The sequence below is a fragment of the Pristis pectinata genome, chromosome 1 (assembly GCF_009764475.1).
Source record: "Pristis pectinata isolate sPriPec2 chromosome 1, sPriPec2.1.pri, whole genome shotgun sequence".
NCBI lineage: Eukaryota > Metazoa > Chordata > Chondrichthyes > Rhinopristiformes > Pristidae > Pristis > Pristis pectinata.
In genome coordinates, this window is record NC_067405.1 from 105,225,987 (window position 1) to 105,246,851 (window position 20,865).

General features: G+C 38.9%; 1 protein-coding gene across 4 annotated transcripts in view; it reads left to right on the plus strand.

Moving 5' to 3' along the window:
* akap6 (A kinase (PRKA) anchor protein 6) overlaps positions 1-20,865 on the plus strand; it is a 303,452-nt gene that overhangs the window by 231,205 nt on the left and 51,382 nt on the right. For all 4 annotated transcript variants that reach the window (XM_052026999.1, XM_052026993.1, XM_052026990.1 and 1 more), the window contains exon 12: positions 1,493-1,717. In XM_052026999.1, the coding sequence (XP_051882959.1) occupies positions 1,493-1,717 (225 nt within the window). The remainder of the gene's footprint in view (positions 1-1,492; positions 1,718-20,865) is intronic.

Here is a 20,865-nt window from a genome sequence, read left to right on the forward strand (position 1 = left end):
CCTCTTGGCTGAATCAGAGTGTGTAACAGGGAGGCAGCAGTGATAGATAAGAAAAGGAAGAGAGAGAGGAATAATAATCAAATACTCAGATTGTATCCAAACATGTCATTACATCATTACTGTGCACAAAGGAAAAACACTGCAGTATTAGACTTTCTGCTCATTGACTCTATTTTCATTTACCCATTCTATTACAACATTAGACAAACTGTTTAATTAAGTAAATAAGTTCACAGTAATGTACCAGAATGTTCCAGTTGCTCTTCAACAAAATAATGGAAGAAAAATGAAAATGAGAATTGCATGCTTTTAGTAACTTGCGCTGTATCTGACTCATATGAAGGAAACAGAATTTAATTCCTTTTCTTTTATTATAAGGTTTAAATTACGCAGGGAGTCTGGGTAGCTGTAAATGTTTCGCAGCTTGTATCTGTCATAGCTAAAAGTGATGCATTATATTACAAACACAAAACAAAAGTATTTAACATTGTTGCAATTTAATTTGAATTGACATTATAAATAAGAAACAAAAAATACTTTAGAAAGAGTTAAAACTAAAATGAGAAAGAATTTAATGTTGCTTTCATCTAGAATGAACAGTCTGACAACGGAAAATGATAAAATAAAATGTCAGTGGTGCGTAGAGTTTAATCCAAGAAATTTTGTCCCCTGTGCTGCATATTACTCCATCTCAATTGCATATTAAACAACCCTATCAAGAAAGGCATTGGCATCTGCTGTGCTGCCACAAATTGTGAATTAAATGAAATTGATGTGCTCTGTCGTATATTTATGAAGACAGACCATTCTCAGAAGTATTCCGCTTATGAAGAATTTATGATTGCAAAGTGTTCCTGAACAAAAAGTGGTAATAAATTCTTTTTTGCAACCTACTCTCTCAGGGTATTGAGTCTGATGGTGCTGGTAAATTTGTCACAGCAAAAAACAATAGCTAAACCTGAATTCCACTGTGAGGCTTTATATTATTAGTATTCATGTGATCGCAGAAACTCAATTGCCAGAATTATTCACCTAACATTTTTCTTGAATAGATTAGTCTGGTATCATTTGTATATAATGATTTAATTGTGACTGGATGCCATGGTTCCCACATCCTTCGACCAACACAATAACTATTTATTACTCAGAATATTGCCAAAGATTAACTTGTGCTTTGAATGGCTAGTTAGTTATGGGGATTACTGTCCAATTGATGGCTTCAGTATGCTTTTTTTTGTTTTTAAACTTGCATCATAATTGTAATTAATTAATACCGCATTTTGTAATTTGGTAATTTCTTGGTATACTATGTTTTTGTTGGTTCCACAGCAGTAGTCCGAACTGTGTTTCGGACATCATTTTAATTGGACTTTTAAAGATAGTGGCAATTCTAGCCAGTATGTACATCAATAAGATGGTGACTTGTCAATAGTCACCTTAAAAATGAGGACAGTGCATGAAGCTAATTGATGTTTCCCTTTGGTTGTGTCAGAGAACACTTGGAGAGAAGACTCAGGATGCAGCATTGGGGCCAACTGGGGCAGGAACATGCAATCTCCTGTCACCTGAAAGCAGCAGCCTCGTGAGGCAGCTGGAGGTCAGGATCAAAGAACTGAAAGGCTGGATGCGAGATACAGAGCTTTTCATCTTTAACTCCTGCCTTCTGCAAGAAAAAGAAGGAACAGCAGAGACTCAGAAAAAACTTCAGCATTTTAAGGTAGCAGTATTATAGCTGACTTTATAATGCCTCTTATTTGATAAGCACACTTGGAATTTCTGAAGGCTTTATGGCAATCAAAGCTAGATAGTAGGAAAATAAAAATAGTTACTGGGACTTGAAAAAAACAAACATGATACCTTAGAGGATTTTAGGAAGCACTGCCAAGTTGCACGTAACTAATTGTGAGATAAGCTGCCTATAATGATTCTTTTGTTACAAAAGCAGAAATGACAATGGAGGTACATCAGTAAAATTCCAGTTTCCTGCTTTTCTGAAGATTCATAATATACCAAAATCTCAAATTATCCATGTAATGTGTGAAAATGTTTGCATTAAAACTTTTTAATCAGGCATGCATGCAAAAATAAAAATATCCTAATGAGAACATCAGGTTTAGAAATTCAGCTCATGCATGATAGTAGTGCCATATTTACCACAGAAAATTCAAGTGATACCATTAGGTTTCCCAAGTGTTGGCTAACGTTTTTTTAATGCTTGCATTCCAATACAGTCCTGAACTTTCTACTTGTCTCATTTCTAGTCACACACATTATGGAGGCAATACTTTTGGGTGACATACCTTGTAAATTTTAGTATTAAATTCTATCAAGCACATCCATTTATATGAAGGGCAAAACAAATGTTAGGTGAAATAACAAGATTTGTGTATGGAGGAGATGGGTAGGTTGGGTAAAGAATCGTAACTGAAGCACAGCGATTCTATAATAAAAGCAGAAAATGCTGGAAATACTCAGCAGGTCAGGCAGCAACTGTGGAGAGTGAAACAGAGTTAACGTTTCAGGTTCTGTTGAATAGTCATGGACCTGAAACATTTACTCTGTTTCTCTCTTCACAGATGCTGCCTGGCCTACTGTTTGTATTTTAGAATTCTAGCATCTGCAGTTCTTTCATTTTCCTATCCTCTCATAGTTTGGATTAAGCCAATAAAGATGCTGTGCATGCTGGTTAAATTTTTAGGAGACAAACTAACCATCTACAAATTGTGAAAATGACGTGGATGCATCAGAATGGATAATGGTCACATGATCTGGAGACTTTCTTACTATAAATTCAGAAGAACATAGGGGATGGGCTACCTGCCTATTCTATTGACTAGGATATTTCATAATAACAAGGAAAAATGGAGGACAATGGAAAAAGAGGAACTGGGAGGAGGAAAAAGTAAATATTTTTGACACTTTCTCACATCTTTATAAACATGGAATATATTGTGAGAATCAAGCTTCAAAACTTGGTGGTTATTTCACAACATATGAACCAGCATGTCATTATAAAGGAATATGCAAGAGGAACTATAGATACAAATTATATTTACAATAGTGTCACAGAGTTACACAGCATGGAAACAGGCCCTAAGGCCCAAGTCGTCCATGCTGACCCAGGTGCCTTTCTGAGCTAGTTCCATTTACCCGCATTTGGTGCATTTGCCTCTAAACCTTTCCCATCCAGGAACCTGTCCAAATGCCTTTTAAATGTTGTAGTTGTACCTGCTTCTACCACTTCCTCTGGCAGCTTGTTCCATACATCCAGCACCCTCTGTGGGAAAAACGTGCCCCTCAGGACCCCTTTAAATCTTTCCCCTCTCACTTTAAACATATGCCCTCTGGTTTCAGACTCCCCTCCCTGGGAAAAAGACTGTGACCATCCACATTATCTATGCCCCTCATGATGTTATAAACCTCTATCAGGTCACCCCTCAGCTTCATCTCCCCTCTAATTCTTTGAATAATTACTTTAAATATGTACACCCTGGCTTTGGATCCCTCAGCTAAGAGAAATAAGTTGTTCCTTTTACTGCCTCGGCTCCTCATAATTTTATACCAATAAATCAGGATGATTTTTTCAAAAAACTACATCATGCCAGAATTACTTATTACCAATTTTATACTGATCAAGAACTTGACAAGCTGACAATTTGCCTATTAAATTGTTATGCATATGTGATTTCTATTGGAAAAACTGAAATGTGGATTATTAAAATAATTCCACTTTTTAATCTATGACCCATTATTATTCCACTAATACCAATATACCACCTACGATTCCTTTTATTCAGGTAAAGTGGAAACGTAAACATACATCTCTTTATTTCTTACCAAGTACTTATAAACTGGTCCTGGTAGCATTGTGCTTCAGCATATTTGGAAAAACAATATTCATATCATAAAATATTAAAGTGAGAGACTATAAGTAGGATTTTGAGTTGCTGGTTTAAGCCACACCATCAAGGGAGAAGGTAAACAAGCTTGTAGTTTCTCCCTGAGAACAGAATGATAGGGTAAATCATCTTTTACAAATCTCCTGGCAGCTTGTTGAGCAGTATTGGCAAAAGAAGGAAGTTGTTTCTCTACGACTGGAATTGGTGCATGTAGCAAGGAAGAGAGAAACTTGAAGAATGATTTACAAAATTGATAATATTTTATTGGAGTGGGTTCTAATCAGATCAGGAATTTGTTTTGTCATTTTATTGAGGTAAAAACATAACTTTAGCAATTCAGAGATTGATAGGTTTTTGGGCCCAGAACATCGACTGTTTATTTCCCTCCATAGATGCTGCCTGACTTGCTGAGTTCCTCCAGCATTTTGTGTGTGTTGCTCAAGATTCCAGCATCTGCAGAATCTCGTGTCTCTGAACTAGTGAAACTCACTTATGCTTTATAAAATAACTTTAACTGATTAAATGAAAAATATTTGCATGATAATATAACTTTAATTTTAGAAAGACTAATTCTTATAAACTGGTCTCCTGTAGGAAGAAAGCTATAAGATTAGCCAAGGTTTTATAAGGATGTACCAGACAAAGTTCTTGAGGTAACCCAGAAATTTCCTTGATTTGTCTCCTTAATATAGGTTATGGTTAGGGGAGATGGAAGGTTTATCCATGGCATTCTTGAGAAAAAATGATAGAAGCAGAAGGTGGAATCTTGCTGGAATCCGATTCTGCCCACTTTCATGAAATCTGCAAGTCTCTCATGATGGCCTGAGCTGTCACTTTGGCCTTACTTTTAATTTTATTAGTATCTGGAGTTCTGAAAGCAATCAGTCTATCATTCCCAGAAGAATATGTTGAAATGTAATGTTTTAGTTCTGAGGAAATCAAGTGTATCACAGTTCTTTGAAGAAGCAATGGTGTTCAAAGTTATGAGTTACACATTATAACCATCTTAAATACTTCCTCTACATGACCCTTATAATTCAGTGGACAAATTTACAGCAGGTCTCTCACTGACCAGGTTATTTGAACTTAGATTTGAACCTGGAGCAAGAAACACATATGAAATTTGCAAAATGAGAAGCAAGCTTGACCACTATCAGTTGTTGAAAAAGTGCTTGAGTCACTTTTTAGTGAGTAGTAATAGAACACTTAGAAAGTAACATAATTAGTCAGAATAAGCAAAGTTTTATAAAATATTTTGTGTTCAACAAATCTGAAAGGATTTTTATATGGATGCAACTAGAAGTATAGATAAAGGGGACCCATTGGATGTAGTTCATGAATATTTTCAAAAACCTCTTGATAGGGTGTCTCACAAAAAGTTGTAATGTGAAATAAGAGCTAATAGAATTGAGGGAAGCATATAAACATGGATAGAAGATTAATAAAATGATAAAGAAAAGAAGCAAGGAATAAAAATTAAGTTTTTAAGTTGGCATACTGTTAGGAGTAGGAGATGTTACTGGGTCTTTATTATTTTCAATTTATATTAGTAACTTAGATGTGAAGACAGAGACCTGTAAAATGTTATGTGCCACTAAAAGCAAGCTGATGTGTCATTGTGAGGTATGCCACTGACTGTTTTGGTCAAGAGCTTGCCTCTGGAGAAGTCAGTGGTGCCTGAGGCAATGAAGACCAGGAGATCGGGGGGAGAGGATGAGTGGTTGAAGGCACATTAAAAGCATGGAGGATTGGTCAATCAGAATTGGTGAGGGATGGGTGACTGGTGACCAGTTGGAGATAGGGGCCTAGTGAGTGTGGAAGGGTTGCTCTGGGATGTGTGCCAGGTTCATGAGATTGGCATTTTGGGTAGGGCTGGAACAATAATTGATAACATGGCCTATGGAGTTAAAGGGAATATTTAAAACAAAATCTAGGTCAACTTAACTGGGTTCCCAACCCTGGGCCAGGAAGATCTGCTGAAAGTGGCCCATTTCAGAAAACCTGGTTGTTCCAGGAAAATGGACTGGGTGGATGTTTCTTGGTACAATGCAGCCTCGATTCCCAAGCCATGCATTGGAACAATGTTGTCCCATGCATGACTCACACACAAAATTTGACAGGTACATAAGGGTGAAATTCCAAAGTGGTGCAATTTGAAAAGGAAATGGTCATAACTGTATTACACTTTATTTCCAAGTGATTTTCGGGTGCCTGGTGCTAAAATAAAACCGCTACACATATGAGGCAGAGGTGACCTGTACGAGAGGGATGGGTTGCACCTTACTGGAGGGGACTAATATCCTGGCTGGGAGGTTCACTAATGCTACTCAGGAGGGTTTAAACTAGCTTGGCAGGGGGATGGGAACCAGAACATCAGGTTGGAAAGTGGAGGGATTAAGAGGAAGGAAGATATCATGACTAGTAAGTCTGTAAGGAAGGACAGGCAGGAGCAAGGTAATAGGCACAATGGGATGGACAGGTTGAAGTGTGTGTATTTTAATGCTAGGAGTATTATTGGTAAGGGTGATGAACTTAGAGCATGGATCAGTACATTGAACTATGATATTGTGGCCATAACAGAGACTAGGTTGAGAGAGGAACAGGAATGGATGCTTAATATTCCAGGGTTTCAATGTTTTAGAAAAGATAGAGAAGGAGGTAAAAGTGGGGTGGGGTGGGTGGGGGAGGGGAGTTGCACTATTAATCAGGGACAATATCATAGTTACACTCAGAGGGGACATAATGGAGGGCTCATCCACTGAGTCCTCCATTATGGGTAGAATTCAAGAATAAGAAAAGTGCAATCACTCTGATGGGATTATACTACAGACCCCCCAATAGCAACGGGACATGAAGGAACAGATATGCAGGCAGGTTAGGAAAAGGTGTAAAAGCAACGGAGTTATTGTCGTGGGTGACTTCAACTTCCTTAATATAGACAGGGACCTCCTTAGTGCAAGAGGTTTGGACAGGGCAGAATTTGTTAGGTGCATCCAGGAGAGTTTCTTAAATCAATATGTAGATAGTCCAACAAGAAGAGGGGCTGTACTGGACCTGGTGTTGGGTAATGACTGACCTTTCAGTGGGAGAACAGTTAGGGAACAGTGATCACAACTCCTTAAGTTTTAAGATAGCTATATATGAGGATAAGTATGGACCTCGCGGGAGAGTATTAAATTGGAGAAGGGCAAATTATGATAGTATTAGGCAGGAACTAGGGAGAGTTAATTGGGAACAGCTGTTTTTGGGAAGTCCACACCTGACATGTGGAGGTTGTTTAAAGACCAAATGCACAGAATGCAGGATAGGTATGTTCCAGTAAGAAGAAAAGACAAGGATGGCCAGGTCAGGGAACCTTGGATGTTGAGAGAGGTGGTGAATTTAGTCAAGAAGAAAAGGGAAGCACATATAAGGTTTAGGAAGCTAAAATCAAACAGAGCCCTTTAGGATTATAAAGAAGCAGAAAAGAACTCAAGAAGGGAATTAGGAAAGCCAGGAGAGGGCATGAAAAGTCCTTGGCAAGGTGGATTAAAGAGAATCCCAAAGCATTCTGTACATATATCAAGAGCAAGAAGATAACTAGGGAGCAGGTAAGACCACAGAGGAATAAAGGAGGGAACATATGTTTGCAGGCAGAAGATGTGGATGAGGTCCTAAATGAGTACTTTGCATCAGTATTTACCATGGAAAAGGATGTGGAGGATAGTGACATCAGAATGCAGTGTGCTAATTTGCTAGGGCATTTCGAGATAGATAAGGAAGTAGTGTTGGGTCTCTTAAAGAGCATTAAGATGGATTAATCCCCAAGGGAGGCAAAAGATGAGATTGCTGGGGCCTTGACCAATATTATCGTGTCCTCTCTAGCCCTAGGTGAGGTCCTGGAGGACTGGCGAGTTGCTAATGTTCTTCCATTATTCAAGAAGGGAAATAGGGATAATCCTGGAAACTATAGACCGGTGAGTCTCATGTTAGTGGTAGGGAAAGAGAATTCCTCAGGATAGGATTTAGGAGCAATTGGAAAACTGTGGTCAAGTTAGTGACAGTCAGCATGGCTTTGTGTGGGGCAAGTTGTGTCTTACTTACTGAATGTGTTTTTCGAGAAGGTGACGAAGGTGATTGATGAAGGTAGAGCTGTGGTTGTTGTCTACATGGAGGCATTTGACAAGGTCCCTCATGGGAGGCCCATCCAGAAGACTAAGATGCATGGGATCCACAATGAATTGGCTATTTGGATTCAGAATTGGCTTGCCTATAGAAGACAGAGGGTAGTGGTTGATGGGACTTATTCTGGCTGGAAGTCTGTGAATCGTGGTATTCTGCAGGGATCCGGCTTTTATTGAATAGAGATTGGAGTGCAAGAGTAAGGAAGTTTTTTGGCAATTACATTTGACTTTGATGAGAACACATCTCGAATATTGTAAAATAAAAGCATGGTATGAATGCTGGAAGTCTGAAACAGAAACAGAAAGTACACCCATTGAGAGAAAACCAGTTAGCGTTTCAGGCCAGTGATCTGAAGGATGGTGCCAGAATATTGCTAACAATGAGAAAACACAAAGAAAGATTTGAAAAGTTTGATCTGTTTAATATAGATTATGAAGCACTTTGACAAAAGGATGGAAAATTATGCAAAGATGGGACAGCATAGATAGAAGAAGACTGGCCAAGATTTGAAGGGCTATTGGTACAAAATTACATTTAACAGAGTTTGAAGAATGTGAGGCTGTAGAATTCATTTCCAGGGTTAATGGTTGAGGCAGAAGCTTTGCCAACATTCAAAATTAGATTGGATAGTCAATGAAGGAGAAGGTGCTGAGGTTATGTGCAAATTAAAAGTGATTAAAACTGTTTACTTGCCTGGTGAATGGACACTGACATGAACTGGTTGGTTCAAGGGCCCTGTTTTCATTTTATAACTTCCATGCATTTTTTGTCTGAGCTGCATTCAGCAGATTAAATGTTAAAATGAGATCTTGTGTGCCTATTCAAGTGGACATTTAAGATCCCATGGCACTATTTGAAGATGAACAGATGTCCAAGCCAATATTCTTTCCTCAAGTAACACCACCAAAAAAATAGATTAACTGATCAATTCATCTCATTGTTCTTTTTGACCTTGGTGTGTGCAAATGGTTACTGCATTCACATACATAGCATTTCAAAGTAATTTGTTGTGAAGTGTTTTAGGATATCCTGAAAGACATAATAAGATGCTATATAAATGCAAATTATTTCATGCTTTAAAGGAATAGAATGATTTTGGTTTTGCCAATGCTTAACTGAAGGAAGTTCTGAATAATCATTAAGGTGATTTTTCTCTTTGGGACCCTGCTGGGTCCTTGATAGGTGTTGAAACAGACAGTGTGTTCCTGGCCAGGGCTATTTGCATAGCCTTGACAAATTTCCAGTACACTCTAGACAGCTTCTTACATTTGAATTGGAGGACAGGAGCAAGAACAATTTTTTTTCATGCACGGGTTGTGGGCTTCACTGACAAGGCCAGACTTATTGTGCTTGAGAAGGTAGTGAGCAGCCTTCTTGAAATATTTCAGTTCTTGTGGTGAAGGTTTTCCATGATGGATAGGGAATCTGGCCCAGGAACAATAAAAGAATAGTAATAGATTTCCACATCTGAATCTTTTATGACTTGAAGGAGAACTGTGGTGTCCACATAGTCCGGCAGCTCTTGTTCTTTTTGGTGGTAAGGGTTGTAGGTTTGGGAGTTGTAATCAGCGAGGCTTTGGTGAGTTGCTGCTTTACAGCATTCATGCACTCTGCTTGAGGGAGAGAATATTTAAGGTAGAGGCTGAAGAATGGGTTACCTTCAAAAAGGCTGTTTTATGTATTGTATCAAGATTCTTGAGTGATGTTAGAGTTGCATTCATATAAGCAAGGGTTTTTAAGAGGTCAAAACAGGCCATGTAAAGTGCTTAATGTTACTTGGTTCATTTTTCTTGGAGTTGTTATTTAGTAAAGATCATATTCATTGTCCCTCTCAATGGACAGAATCTGTACTACAATTTGGGAGGAGCCAGAGGCAGCTGAGAAGGTCTCTGGCAATGTCTTTCCCTGTGGCAGGTTGTAGGGATACCCTCTGTTGCTACCACAACTTCATTGAAGATGATTATGTTTCTAGCATCTCTGAGGGCCCGTGGAATGTCCTCTTTGTAGACATGCAAAGTGAGGTTGCACAGCAGTGATCACTGGCATCTTGCATGCTTCTGAAACATGGACAATTTACAGCTGGCACTGGAGAGACTCTACCAATGCTGTCTCTGAAAAGTCAGCATGAGCATCCTCTCTGAGGACAACATCCCCAGCATAAGGGGCCTAGTTCCATTTTGTTGGATCGAATGGGCACACCACATCATTTGCTTGCCCAACAGTAGACTACTGAAGCATATTATTCTGAACTCTCTCATGGCAAAGGATTACAGGATGAGCAGAGGAAAAGATACAGCAACTTTCTCAAAGCACCATTGAGAAAGTATAACATCCCCACCAATCATGGGAATCCCTGGTCCATGAGCAGTGTAAGTAGAGAAGGAGCATTTGAGATTGTATGGTTAAACCTCCTCTTGTTCAATAATCATCCCAAGTTGTAGTGAGGATTCTGTCCATTGAGAGGCACAATGGTTATGATCTTTCCTTTCCATGAGGTATGACTCTAGGCAATGAAAAGTTTTTCTTTTGATTCATACTGACTTTAGTTTGACTCGAGCCTTTCATTGCAACACTTGGTAAAATGCTACCTTGATGTTAAGGACAGTCATTCTTACCTCACCTCTGAAATTTAGCAGTTTGATCTTTGTTGAAGAAGTGTTAAGGTCAGGAGAGTGCTTAATGCCAGTGTGGACAGGCAATGGTACCCTCTGGATCCACCTCCCATATTGGAGCTTAGACTGGCTCTGTCTTTTTTCCTGTTTTAAACACTGCACCAGAGCAAATAATAGGAATCTCCATAAATGGTTAGGAGAAGAATCATCCTGTAACCCCGAGGACAAGAAACACCCTGAACAGCCAAAGCCTGAACTCATCTTGTTTAATAGTAACTTTCTCAAGTTCAGAAAACAATACAACAAAATCCTAGAATTAGGAATGGAAAGAAGTCAATTGGCCCACTGTGACTCCATTGACTCTTTGGAAGAGGTTATCACAGTGCTCTTTCCAATTACCCTAAAATTATTTTTCCTTCAAGTATTTATCGATTTTGTTTTTGACTTCATTAAATCCATTGGTTTTTTTTGGATGTCAATGTAGAAATAAATTGGTATGCAAGGTACAGAAGAGTTACAAGTTGTAGAGGAGAAATTGTGGTCTTGGTCTGACTGATGATCTTAAGAGTGAAGTGTCTTGTTATGGTCACATAGTGATTGTTAGTGAACAAATAATTCAGAAAAATCTATTCTAATGATCTAAAGACATGAGTTTGAATACTACTATCCCAGCTGGATAATTAAAATTCAGTTAATTAAATAAATTTGGAACTTAAAGCTTGTCTTAATAATGATGACAATGAGACTGCAAGATTATTATAAATACCCAACTGGTTTACTAATGCCCTATAGGAAATATGTCTTCCTTATCCCTTCTGGCCCATATATAATTTCAGAGCTGCAGCAACATATTTGACCATTTACTTCCCTCCGAAATGGCTAAGCCAGTCACTCAATTCAAGACCAATTAGAGAGAGGCAATAAATGTTGACCTTGCAGTGACGCAGATGTCCCAAAAAGATATTAAAACAAAAATGCATTAGATAAGTAAGAATCAAATTAATCGTCAGGCAGTCTCAAGCAGAATTGTCTAGAATTATTTTTTTCTCTACTTCATGGACTTTGGCTATCATTATAGAAACATAGAAACATAGAAAAACTACAGCACAATTCAAGCCCTTCTGCCCACAAAGCTGTGCTGAATATGTCCCTACCCTAGAAATTACTAGGCTTACCCACAGCCCTCTATTTTATTCAGCTCCATGTACCTATCTAACAGTCTCTTGAAAGACCCTATTGTATCCGTCTCCACCACCGTTTCTGGCAGCCCATTCCACGCACTCACCACTCTCTGAGTAAAAAACTTACCCCTGACATCTCCTCTATATCTACTCCCCAGCACCTTAAACCTATGTCCTCTTGTGGCCACCATTTCAGCCCTGGGGAAAAGCCTCTGACTATCTACCCAATCAATACCTCTCATCATCTTATACACCTCTATCAGGTCCCCCCTCATCCTCCGTCTCTCCAAGGAGACAAGGCCGAGTTCCCTCAACCTGCTTTCATAAGGTATGCTCCGCATTCCAGGCAGCATCCTTGTAAATCTCCTCTGTACCTTCTCTATGGCTTCCACATCTTTCCTGTAGTGAGGCGACCAGAACTGAGCACAATACTCCAAGTGGGTTCTGACCAGGGACCTATATAGCTGCAACAATACCTCTCGGCTCCTAAATTCAATTCCCTGATTGATGAAGGACAAAACACCATATGCCTTCTTAACCACAGAGTCAATCTGCGCAGCCGCTTTGAGCGTCCTATGGACTCAGACCCCAAGATCCCTCTGATCCTCCACACTGCCAAGAGTCCTACCATTAATACGATATTCCGCCAACATATTTGACCTACCAAAATGAACCACTTCACACTTATCTGGGTTGAACTGCATCTGCCACTTCTCAGCCCAACTTGGCATCCTATCTATGTCCCTCTGTAACCTCTGACAGCCCTCCAAACTATCCACAACACCCCCAACCTTCGTGTCATCCGCAAACTTACTAACCCACCCCTCCACTTCCTCATCCAGGTCGTTTATAAAAATCACAAAGAGTAAGGGTCCCAGTACAGATACCTGAGGTACACCACTGGTCACCGACCTCCATTCAGAATATGACCCTTCAACAACCACTCTTTGCCTTCTGTGGGCCAGCCAGTTCTGGATCCACACTGCAATGTCCCCTTGGATCCCATGTCTCCTCACCTTCTCCATAAGCCTTGCATGGGGTACCTTATCAAATGCCTTGCTGAAATCCATATACACTACATCTACTGCTCTCCCTTCATCGATGTGTTTAGTCACATCCTCAAAAAATTCAATCAGGCTCGTAAGGTAGGACCTGCCCTTGACAAAGCCATGCTGACTATTCCTAATCATATCATACCTCTCCAAATGTTCATAAATCCTGCCTCTCAGGATCTTCTCCATCAGCTTACCAACCACTGAGGTAAGACTCACTGGTTTATAATACCCTGGGCTATCCCTACTCCCCTTCTTGAATAAGGGAACAATATCCGCAACCCTCCAATCGTCCAGAACCTCTCCCGTCTCCATCAACAACACAAAGATCATCGTCAGAGGCTCCGCAATCTCCTCCCTTGCCTCCCACAGCAACCTGGGGTACATCCATCAGCTCCAATTAAGCAAAGAGCTTCATGTCTTACTGTAATAAGGTCAACCAAGGGATTGGATTGGAGGTTTGGAAAGTAGTGGCAGATGTGCTACTTAAAATCAGCTGTTTTTGTGGAACAAGAAGTTGCCCCTCAGGTCCCTTTTAAATCTTTCACCTCTCACCTTAAACCTAATGCCCTCTAGATTTTAGTTCCCCTTCCCTGGGAAAAAGACTATGTCCATTCACTTTATCTATACACCTCATGATTTTATACACCTCTATAAGGTCACCCCTCAATCTCCTTCATTCCAAGGAATGAAGTCCTAGCCTGCCCAACCTCTCCCTATAACTCAGGCCCTCGAGTCCTGGCGGCACCCTCGTAAATCTTTTCTGCATTCTTTGCAGCTTAGTGACATCTTTCATATAAGAGGGAGACCAAACCTGTCATAGGAAAGACATCATTAATCTGGAAAGAGTGCAGTTATACGACAAATACTTCAAGTGCAGTCTCACCAGCATCTAGTACAACTACAACGTAACGTCCCAACTCCTATACACAATGTCATGACTGATGAAGGCCAGCGTGCCAACCTCCTTTTTCACCACCCTGTCCACCTGTGATGCTGTTTTCAATGAATTACGTACTTGTACTCCTAGGTCCCTCTGTACCACAACACTCCCCAAGGCCCGACCATTCACTGTATAATTCCTATGCTGGTTGACTTTCCAAAAGGCAACACTTTGCACTTATCTGAATTGAAGGCCATTTGCCAATCTTCGGCCCACTTACCTAGCTGATCAAGATCCCCTGTAATTTTTGATAACCTTCTTCACTGTCTGTGATACCGTCTATTTTAGTATCATCCACAAATTTACTAACCATGCCATGTACATTCGCATCTGAATCGTTTATGTATTTATAAAATGAACAACAAAGGTCTCAGCACCGATCTCTGTGGCACACCATTAGTCACAGACCTCCAGTCTGAGAAACAACCTTTGCCTATCACTCTCTGCTTCCTACCATCAGCCAATTATGAATCCAATTAACCTTCTCAGAATCAGAAGCAGGTTTATTATCACTGACATATGTCGTGAAATTTGTTGTTTTGCAGCAGCAGTACAGTGCAAGACATAAAAATTACAATAAGTTACCAAAACATAAATAAAATAGTTCAAAAGAGGAATGACAAAGTTGAGTTCATGGATTCATGGACAGTTCAGAAATCTGATGGTGGAGGGGAAGAAGCTGTTCCTGAAGTGTTGAGTATGGGTCTTCAGGCTCCTGTACCTCCTCCCTGATGGTAGTAATGAAAAGAGGGCTCTCCCTGGATCCCATGCGATCTAACCTTCCAGACTAGCCTGCCATACGGGACCTTGTCCAGTGGCCTCGCTAAAGTCCATATAGACAATGTCCACTGCCCTACCCTCATCTAACCTCTTGGTTACCTTCTGGATGAACTCTAGGAGGTTTGTCAGACATGACTTCCCAAGCGCAAAGCTGTGCTGACTATCCCAAATTAGATCTTGCCTATCCAAATGTGGATAGATCCTGTCCCTCAGAATCCCCTCCAGTAAATTACCCATGATTGATGTCAGAGTCACCAGCCTGTAGTGCCCTGGCTTGTCTTTGCTTCCCTTGTTAAACAACGGTACATTATTAGCCACCCTCCGGTCTTTAGGAACTTCTGTGGCTAAAGATGAAGTAAATATCTCTGCAATGACCTCTGCAATTTCTTCCCTAGCTTCCTTGTTCCTGACTGCCTAAACCCAATGTATGCCTCCTTCATTTTGCTGACCAGAGCCTCAATATCTCTCATCAAAAAGGGTTCCCTAAGCTTGGCAGCCTTGCCCTTCACCCTAGCAGGAACATGCTGCCCCTGGATTCTTGTTATCACATTTTTAAAAGCTTCCAACTTACCAATCATCTCTTTACCAGCAAACAATCTCATTCAATCGACTTCTGCAAGATCCTACCAAATGCCTCCAAAATTGACCCTGCCCCAGTTTAGGACCTTAGCATGTGGACCTGTCCTATCCTCCTCCATAATTATTTTAAAACTTACAGAATTATGGTTACTGGACCCAAAGTGCTCCCCGATTGACACTTCAGTCACTTGCCCTACCTTGTTGCCTAAGAAGAGGTCTAGTGTTTCACCCTGTCTAGTAGGGCCCTCTTTAATTGAGGTTGTGGACTTGTCTAAGGACTTGAATGTCATAGCATCACAAATAAATAGTTTCAAATATAGAAATTGTGAATAATATTGTGCATCAGTTTTGATTTTTGAATTTGGCTTTTATTACATGAATTCTTGAGATGAAAGTAAACCTCAACGCTCTTGTCACTGAGGTCCAATTTAACACATACCCCCTGCCAGCACATCTGTGAACCATATCAGCACTGGAGCTCTGAGGGAGTCCTGATTTCCACTCACTCATGCCTCTTCTTAAAGGACAAAGGCACGGATGAAATAATAATTAACACTGTAAACAGGCAGTGGAAAACACATCGGATAAGTATTCCATGAATCTCAATAAAAGAAGACTGGAAGCTTGAATGGAGGTTCCAAATTTGAGGCCCTTTATTTAAACTTAATTGTTGTGTTTCTATGCACTTCAAAGAAAGTTTCACCAGGCTATAGAAGTGCTTTGCTGTGGTGGAGCACTTCTGATAATTGGCCAGCTGTCCAAATTCACAAATTGCATACCTTTTGGAGCATGCATTATCTACCAGTGTTTTTCTTGGTGCATCCTTCAATGGGAGGCTTGTTCCCAGTGTATTGGTAAGGCCCTGATAGCATTGGCCTTTCCAGCGACAAGTGGCCAGCTCTGCCATGAATGACCTTCATGAAAGGTGGGGCCCCACTGCCAGACACATCAGCTGTCAATGCTGTTCCAGATGTTCATTATCAACTTTGCTGTTCCAGCCTTCTGCATATCCTCACCTCCCCCTGATGCTTGGACTTGTCTTCAGGCCACTGTCATTGAGGCAAGTAGACAGAGGTTCATCTTTTGAATTAGGACTGCTGCCCATGGAGGGTCAACGGATACCAGCAGCTCAAATAGATGTGGCATGCGCTTTCTGCCCTGTGCCCATTTCTGACCTGAAAACTGAAGTTCCATCTGCCCATCTGTCCATCATCCCTCCCTCATCTGGTTCCACATCACCCTCTTTACTTCTCAGATTTCAGAATCTGCAGCCCTTGATGTCTCCACATCACCTCCCAGTCTCTGCCTCCACCCTTCCCTTCGCCCACCTGATTCCATCTGCCCATCACCACATCCTCACCTGGTTACACCTATAGTCTGCCAGCTCCTGCCTCACTCCTCCCCCTCACCTCTATACTGGCTACCTCCCCTTTACATTCTCAATCCTGATGCAGGGTCCAGACCCAAAACATCAACTATCCCTTTGTCTCTGCAGATGCTGCCTGACTCGCTGAGTTGCTCCAGCAATTTGATTTTTTGCTGCAGTCTCTTCTGCCTCCAAAATAATTTGACTCTCTTGTGAATTTAAGTTCAGTAAAGGGCTCTCTGAAGCAGACAGTATGCATGCATGTTTATTTTATAAGAGTGTGCAGGCAGAATATGAACTCAAATTGTGTTCCACTATGGAGTGAGTCAGCTTTTTAACTTAATCAAATGATGACTTGTCAGTTTATCTTCAGAGCGAGCATTGGGTTTGTAAGCAGAGATTTGGTTAATATCACATGGTGCCAGTGCATTATGAGCTGATATAGGTTGGTGAGGAAAAGAGAGTGGGCAACCTAATCACTTAATAGAAAAACTGTCACTACTGTGCTTAAAGTTATCATTCAGTGACCTCAGTCGAAATAACAGTGAATCGTGGACCTGGAGGACCAATGCAGGTTAGCACAGCTGTGATTGATGGGCACAAGGGGATTGAAATGATCAAGGGATGGGGAGAACTTAGCATCACAGTGTAGGCATTCCAGGACCAGAATGAAGCAAATTAGAAGGTCAGCTTCAGCTTAGGTATGAGAGTAATTGCCAGTACGATGTCAAAAAATCTGGTCTGTCATGTACAGGAGTTGCTGCCCCACCCTTGTGTTAATGTTCTGTATGTTCTGGCATTAGTAATCTGTGGGAAGTTTTATGGCTCAGACTTTTTTCATTATCAGAGGAACCAAGACAGAGGACATCAACATGTTGAAAAGATGAGAATAGTATCCCAACAAAAAATGCACAAAATCAGATGAAATATTCATAAGGATCCATAATTAATAAACTTTCAGAACCATGTTTATTACTGAAAAATATAACCAAGGGAATAAAAGCAATGCATTGAATTTCGTTCATTAACAAATACAAATTAGAGGCCTATTAATTTACCATTATCAATGCAATTTCATGAGTATGGTTCGCAATTGTGAGCATCATTTTTGTAATGTGCCTTTATAATAACTTTCTTTTAACCATAATATTGCAAAAAAAATTATTCCTTTCATCTTAACTAATACTATAATGGAAACCAGAAATGCGAGGGTGAAGCAAACAAACTGTGAGTGATTACAGATGCCTGAAGTGCAACTGTGCATTTTCAGAGTGCAGCACAAATCTAAAATTTAAATGGCATAGTATAAATTTGGAAGACTTGTTTCATAGCATTAACTTAATACTGGAAAAACCCTCAAAACAGTGGATTAAAACCTGTGACCTTCTTGGTTTGATGCAGACAAACAAATATTTTATAGCAGTGATTAACAAAATAGTGAAACCAAATAGGCTATTATTGGAAGGAGAAATTGTCCCAAAGTATTTACTCCCATTTTGCATTTAAACGATGTCCAGATATGTAAATAAAGAAGCTGCTTGTGGTGAGGTGACATACTTTTTCCAATTAATATTCAGAAAATCACATGATCAACAATGAGCAAAGCCACCCATTTAAAAATTTCCACTCTGCTGCTCATTTTATGTCAGTTTTTAAAATCTAGAACCCAGTTGCTACTTAATTAAACAAATTATGAAAACTCTTGGTCTGGTGTTAGGTTATGCTTAAGAATAAATTTTCCTTTTAATGTCAGAAGTGAACAGTATACATAACTACCATTCAAATAAGGTACATTTTGGTGCTTTTATTAATGAGACTGTCACATTAGCATAACAGAGTACAGAACTGGAAGTGGACTTGCTTCAGTAAGATTTTAAAATCTCTCCGTAAAACTGTCTCCAACCTTTTTTACTTAACTATGAAAATTTATTTTTCTCACCAACAGCGCATTTGCTCCCTTCTCACTAATACATTTGATTACCCTTTCAGAGTTTTGAATACAGGGCTACTTATTTTAAAGCTTATACAGCACCATGTGTAATGTGCCACTAACAAAAACTATTAGTTTCCATTAAGTTAATAGAAGCAATATAGATGTCATAACAGCATTTATGGAAAATCTCTGGCATCCATCAGTGAATCTTATGCAGTTTGTGCATAAATATTTTCTGAATAATATTACACTCAGGCCTACTTTTTCCTGTTCCACTGATGCAGGGAAGCTAACAATCTTTGTAAAGTCAAAAAACAGCACTATTGAATGGAGGTTGGAAATACTGATGCATGATATATCAGGTACACAGTCAATCTTCTTATTAGCAGTTCCTTAGACAGACATGTTATAAAATAATATTGATCTTATTGGTCTTGCTGCAAAAGTAACAAGTTATGATGGGATAGTTATGACGATATAATAATAAATAAAATATCCTCCATTGGACTAGCATTCTGATCATTTCTGGGTGTTCCCATAACAATAAGCTTTTGTTAGTACAAACGTTTGCTGAGTTTCATTTTTTCTTTTACAACAATTTCTCTAATATTGCTCATTCCTTGACGTTATGAATAAGAACTTATGCAGGAAAACCTAAAAATAATGAGCAGAGTCTATTTCATAAAATTTTATGTATATTTAGATTTTTTTCATTTTGTATAATATTAATCAGTTAATTAATGTAATTAAGTGTAGAACATATATATAATAAATAATTAGCTAATATAGTTGATATGATTTATTTAAATACATTTCAATATTTACAAGTTTTATTTCTACTATGCAACCTGTAATTGGAAAGAAAAATCATCAAACAAATACACATATTTTCATTTAGCATTCATTTATTTGGTACACTGTCACTCCATGAAGATTACTGTGGCATATTTTAAGAATGGATAATGTATTTTGTGCATCAAAGTATGAACTGATTAATATTCCCTAGAAAAAGATACAAATAAAATCAAAACTTCCTCTGTCATTCCCAACTTTGTACTATCCAAGATGCCAATAGTTAGGATATTTTGCGCATACTACATGTCCAAAGAATAAACAATTTTAGTTCTTTTTATATTTTGCACTGACTTGCTATCTATCATTGTGCATTTCTTTTTGTATAAAAGTTTGTCTATTCCAAAAATCTTCAGTAAATTTGTTCAGAAGCTTTTAAGATCTTAGGCAAGATGTAGAAAGCAATGACTGACAATTAATCCATTTGGTACCCAGGAATTGGTATGCATCTCCAGTTAAACTTACCACTATTTTCACTTTCACATAATTCAGAAGTATTCCTGGCATCAGATTCCATATTTTAAACAGATACCAAGTATTGTTTGAAAAAATACTTCCAAGATGGATTTATTTATGGTGCTATTTTTATGATCTCATCATAACTTTTTACATCTGTATCATATTTTAGGAATGACATAGACAAAATAAGATGCAACTTCATGGTATGCATGCAATTTTATTTTAATCCAATATGACGTTTACCAAGAATGTCTTGATAGTAAGATGGAAGCCAGACATTTATGTTAGTGATGCTACTTTTAACATAAATTAACAATTTGTATGAGGATGTCATAAGCAAAACTTCCAATGTGCTGATGAAATTATAAGGACAAGTAATGATGGTCATGAAATCAAATTCAGAAAGATTTAGATATTCTAGATATTAGACTAAATAATGTAGAGACAACTTAACATAGATAAATATAAAATAATTAATATAGGAACAAAAGAACTTGGTAGTGCTAGTAAAGAGATCTTGGGATAATATTGGATAGACCTGCGATTAAGAAAGAGTTAGTTATGTCAGAATGAAGACAAATAACATACTGGTTCCAAAAGCGTGGTACACATCAAAAATGGCTTTTATATTTCTGGTCAATTTCTACTTGTTCTTTAAACGGTACAAAGGTGTTCGTTAAACGGTACAAAGGTGATCAAAGGAGTTTTAATTATTTGAAAGGAGGCTAAAGTTCACTGGAGTGTATTTTTCAAATAACTTGTACAATATATTGGGAAAATTAGGATTGTAAAACAATGAATGACAGAGATTTTTCACCCCACCTATGTGCAAACTTATTCCTCTTGTGGTCTTGTGTATTAAGCTGCATTTTAAGCTGGAGATACAGTTTACGCAGTTTTGAGATTATTTTCATTTTGTACAGCTGACATAATTTCCTCTGGCTATATCAGCAGAGAATTCCACTCAACTGCCTGCTTCCTCAATTTTCTTTTATTGGAAGTCCTTTCTGTGAGAAGCCAATCCTTTTGCCTACCTTAAGTTCTT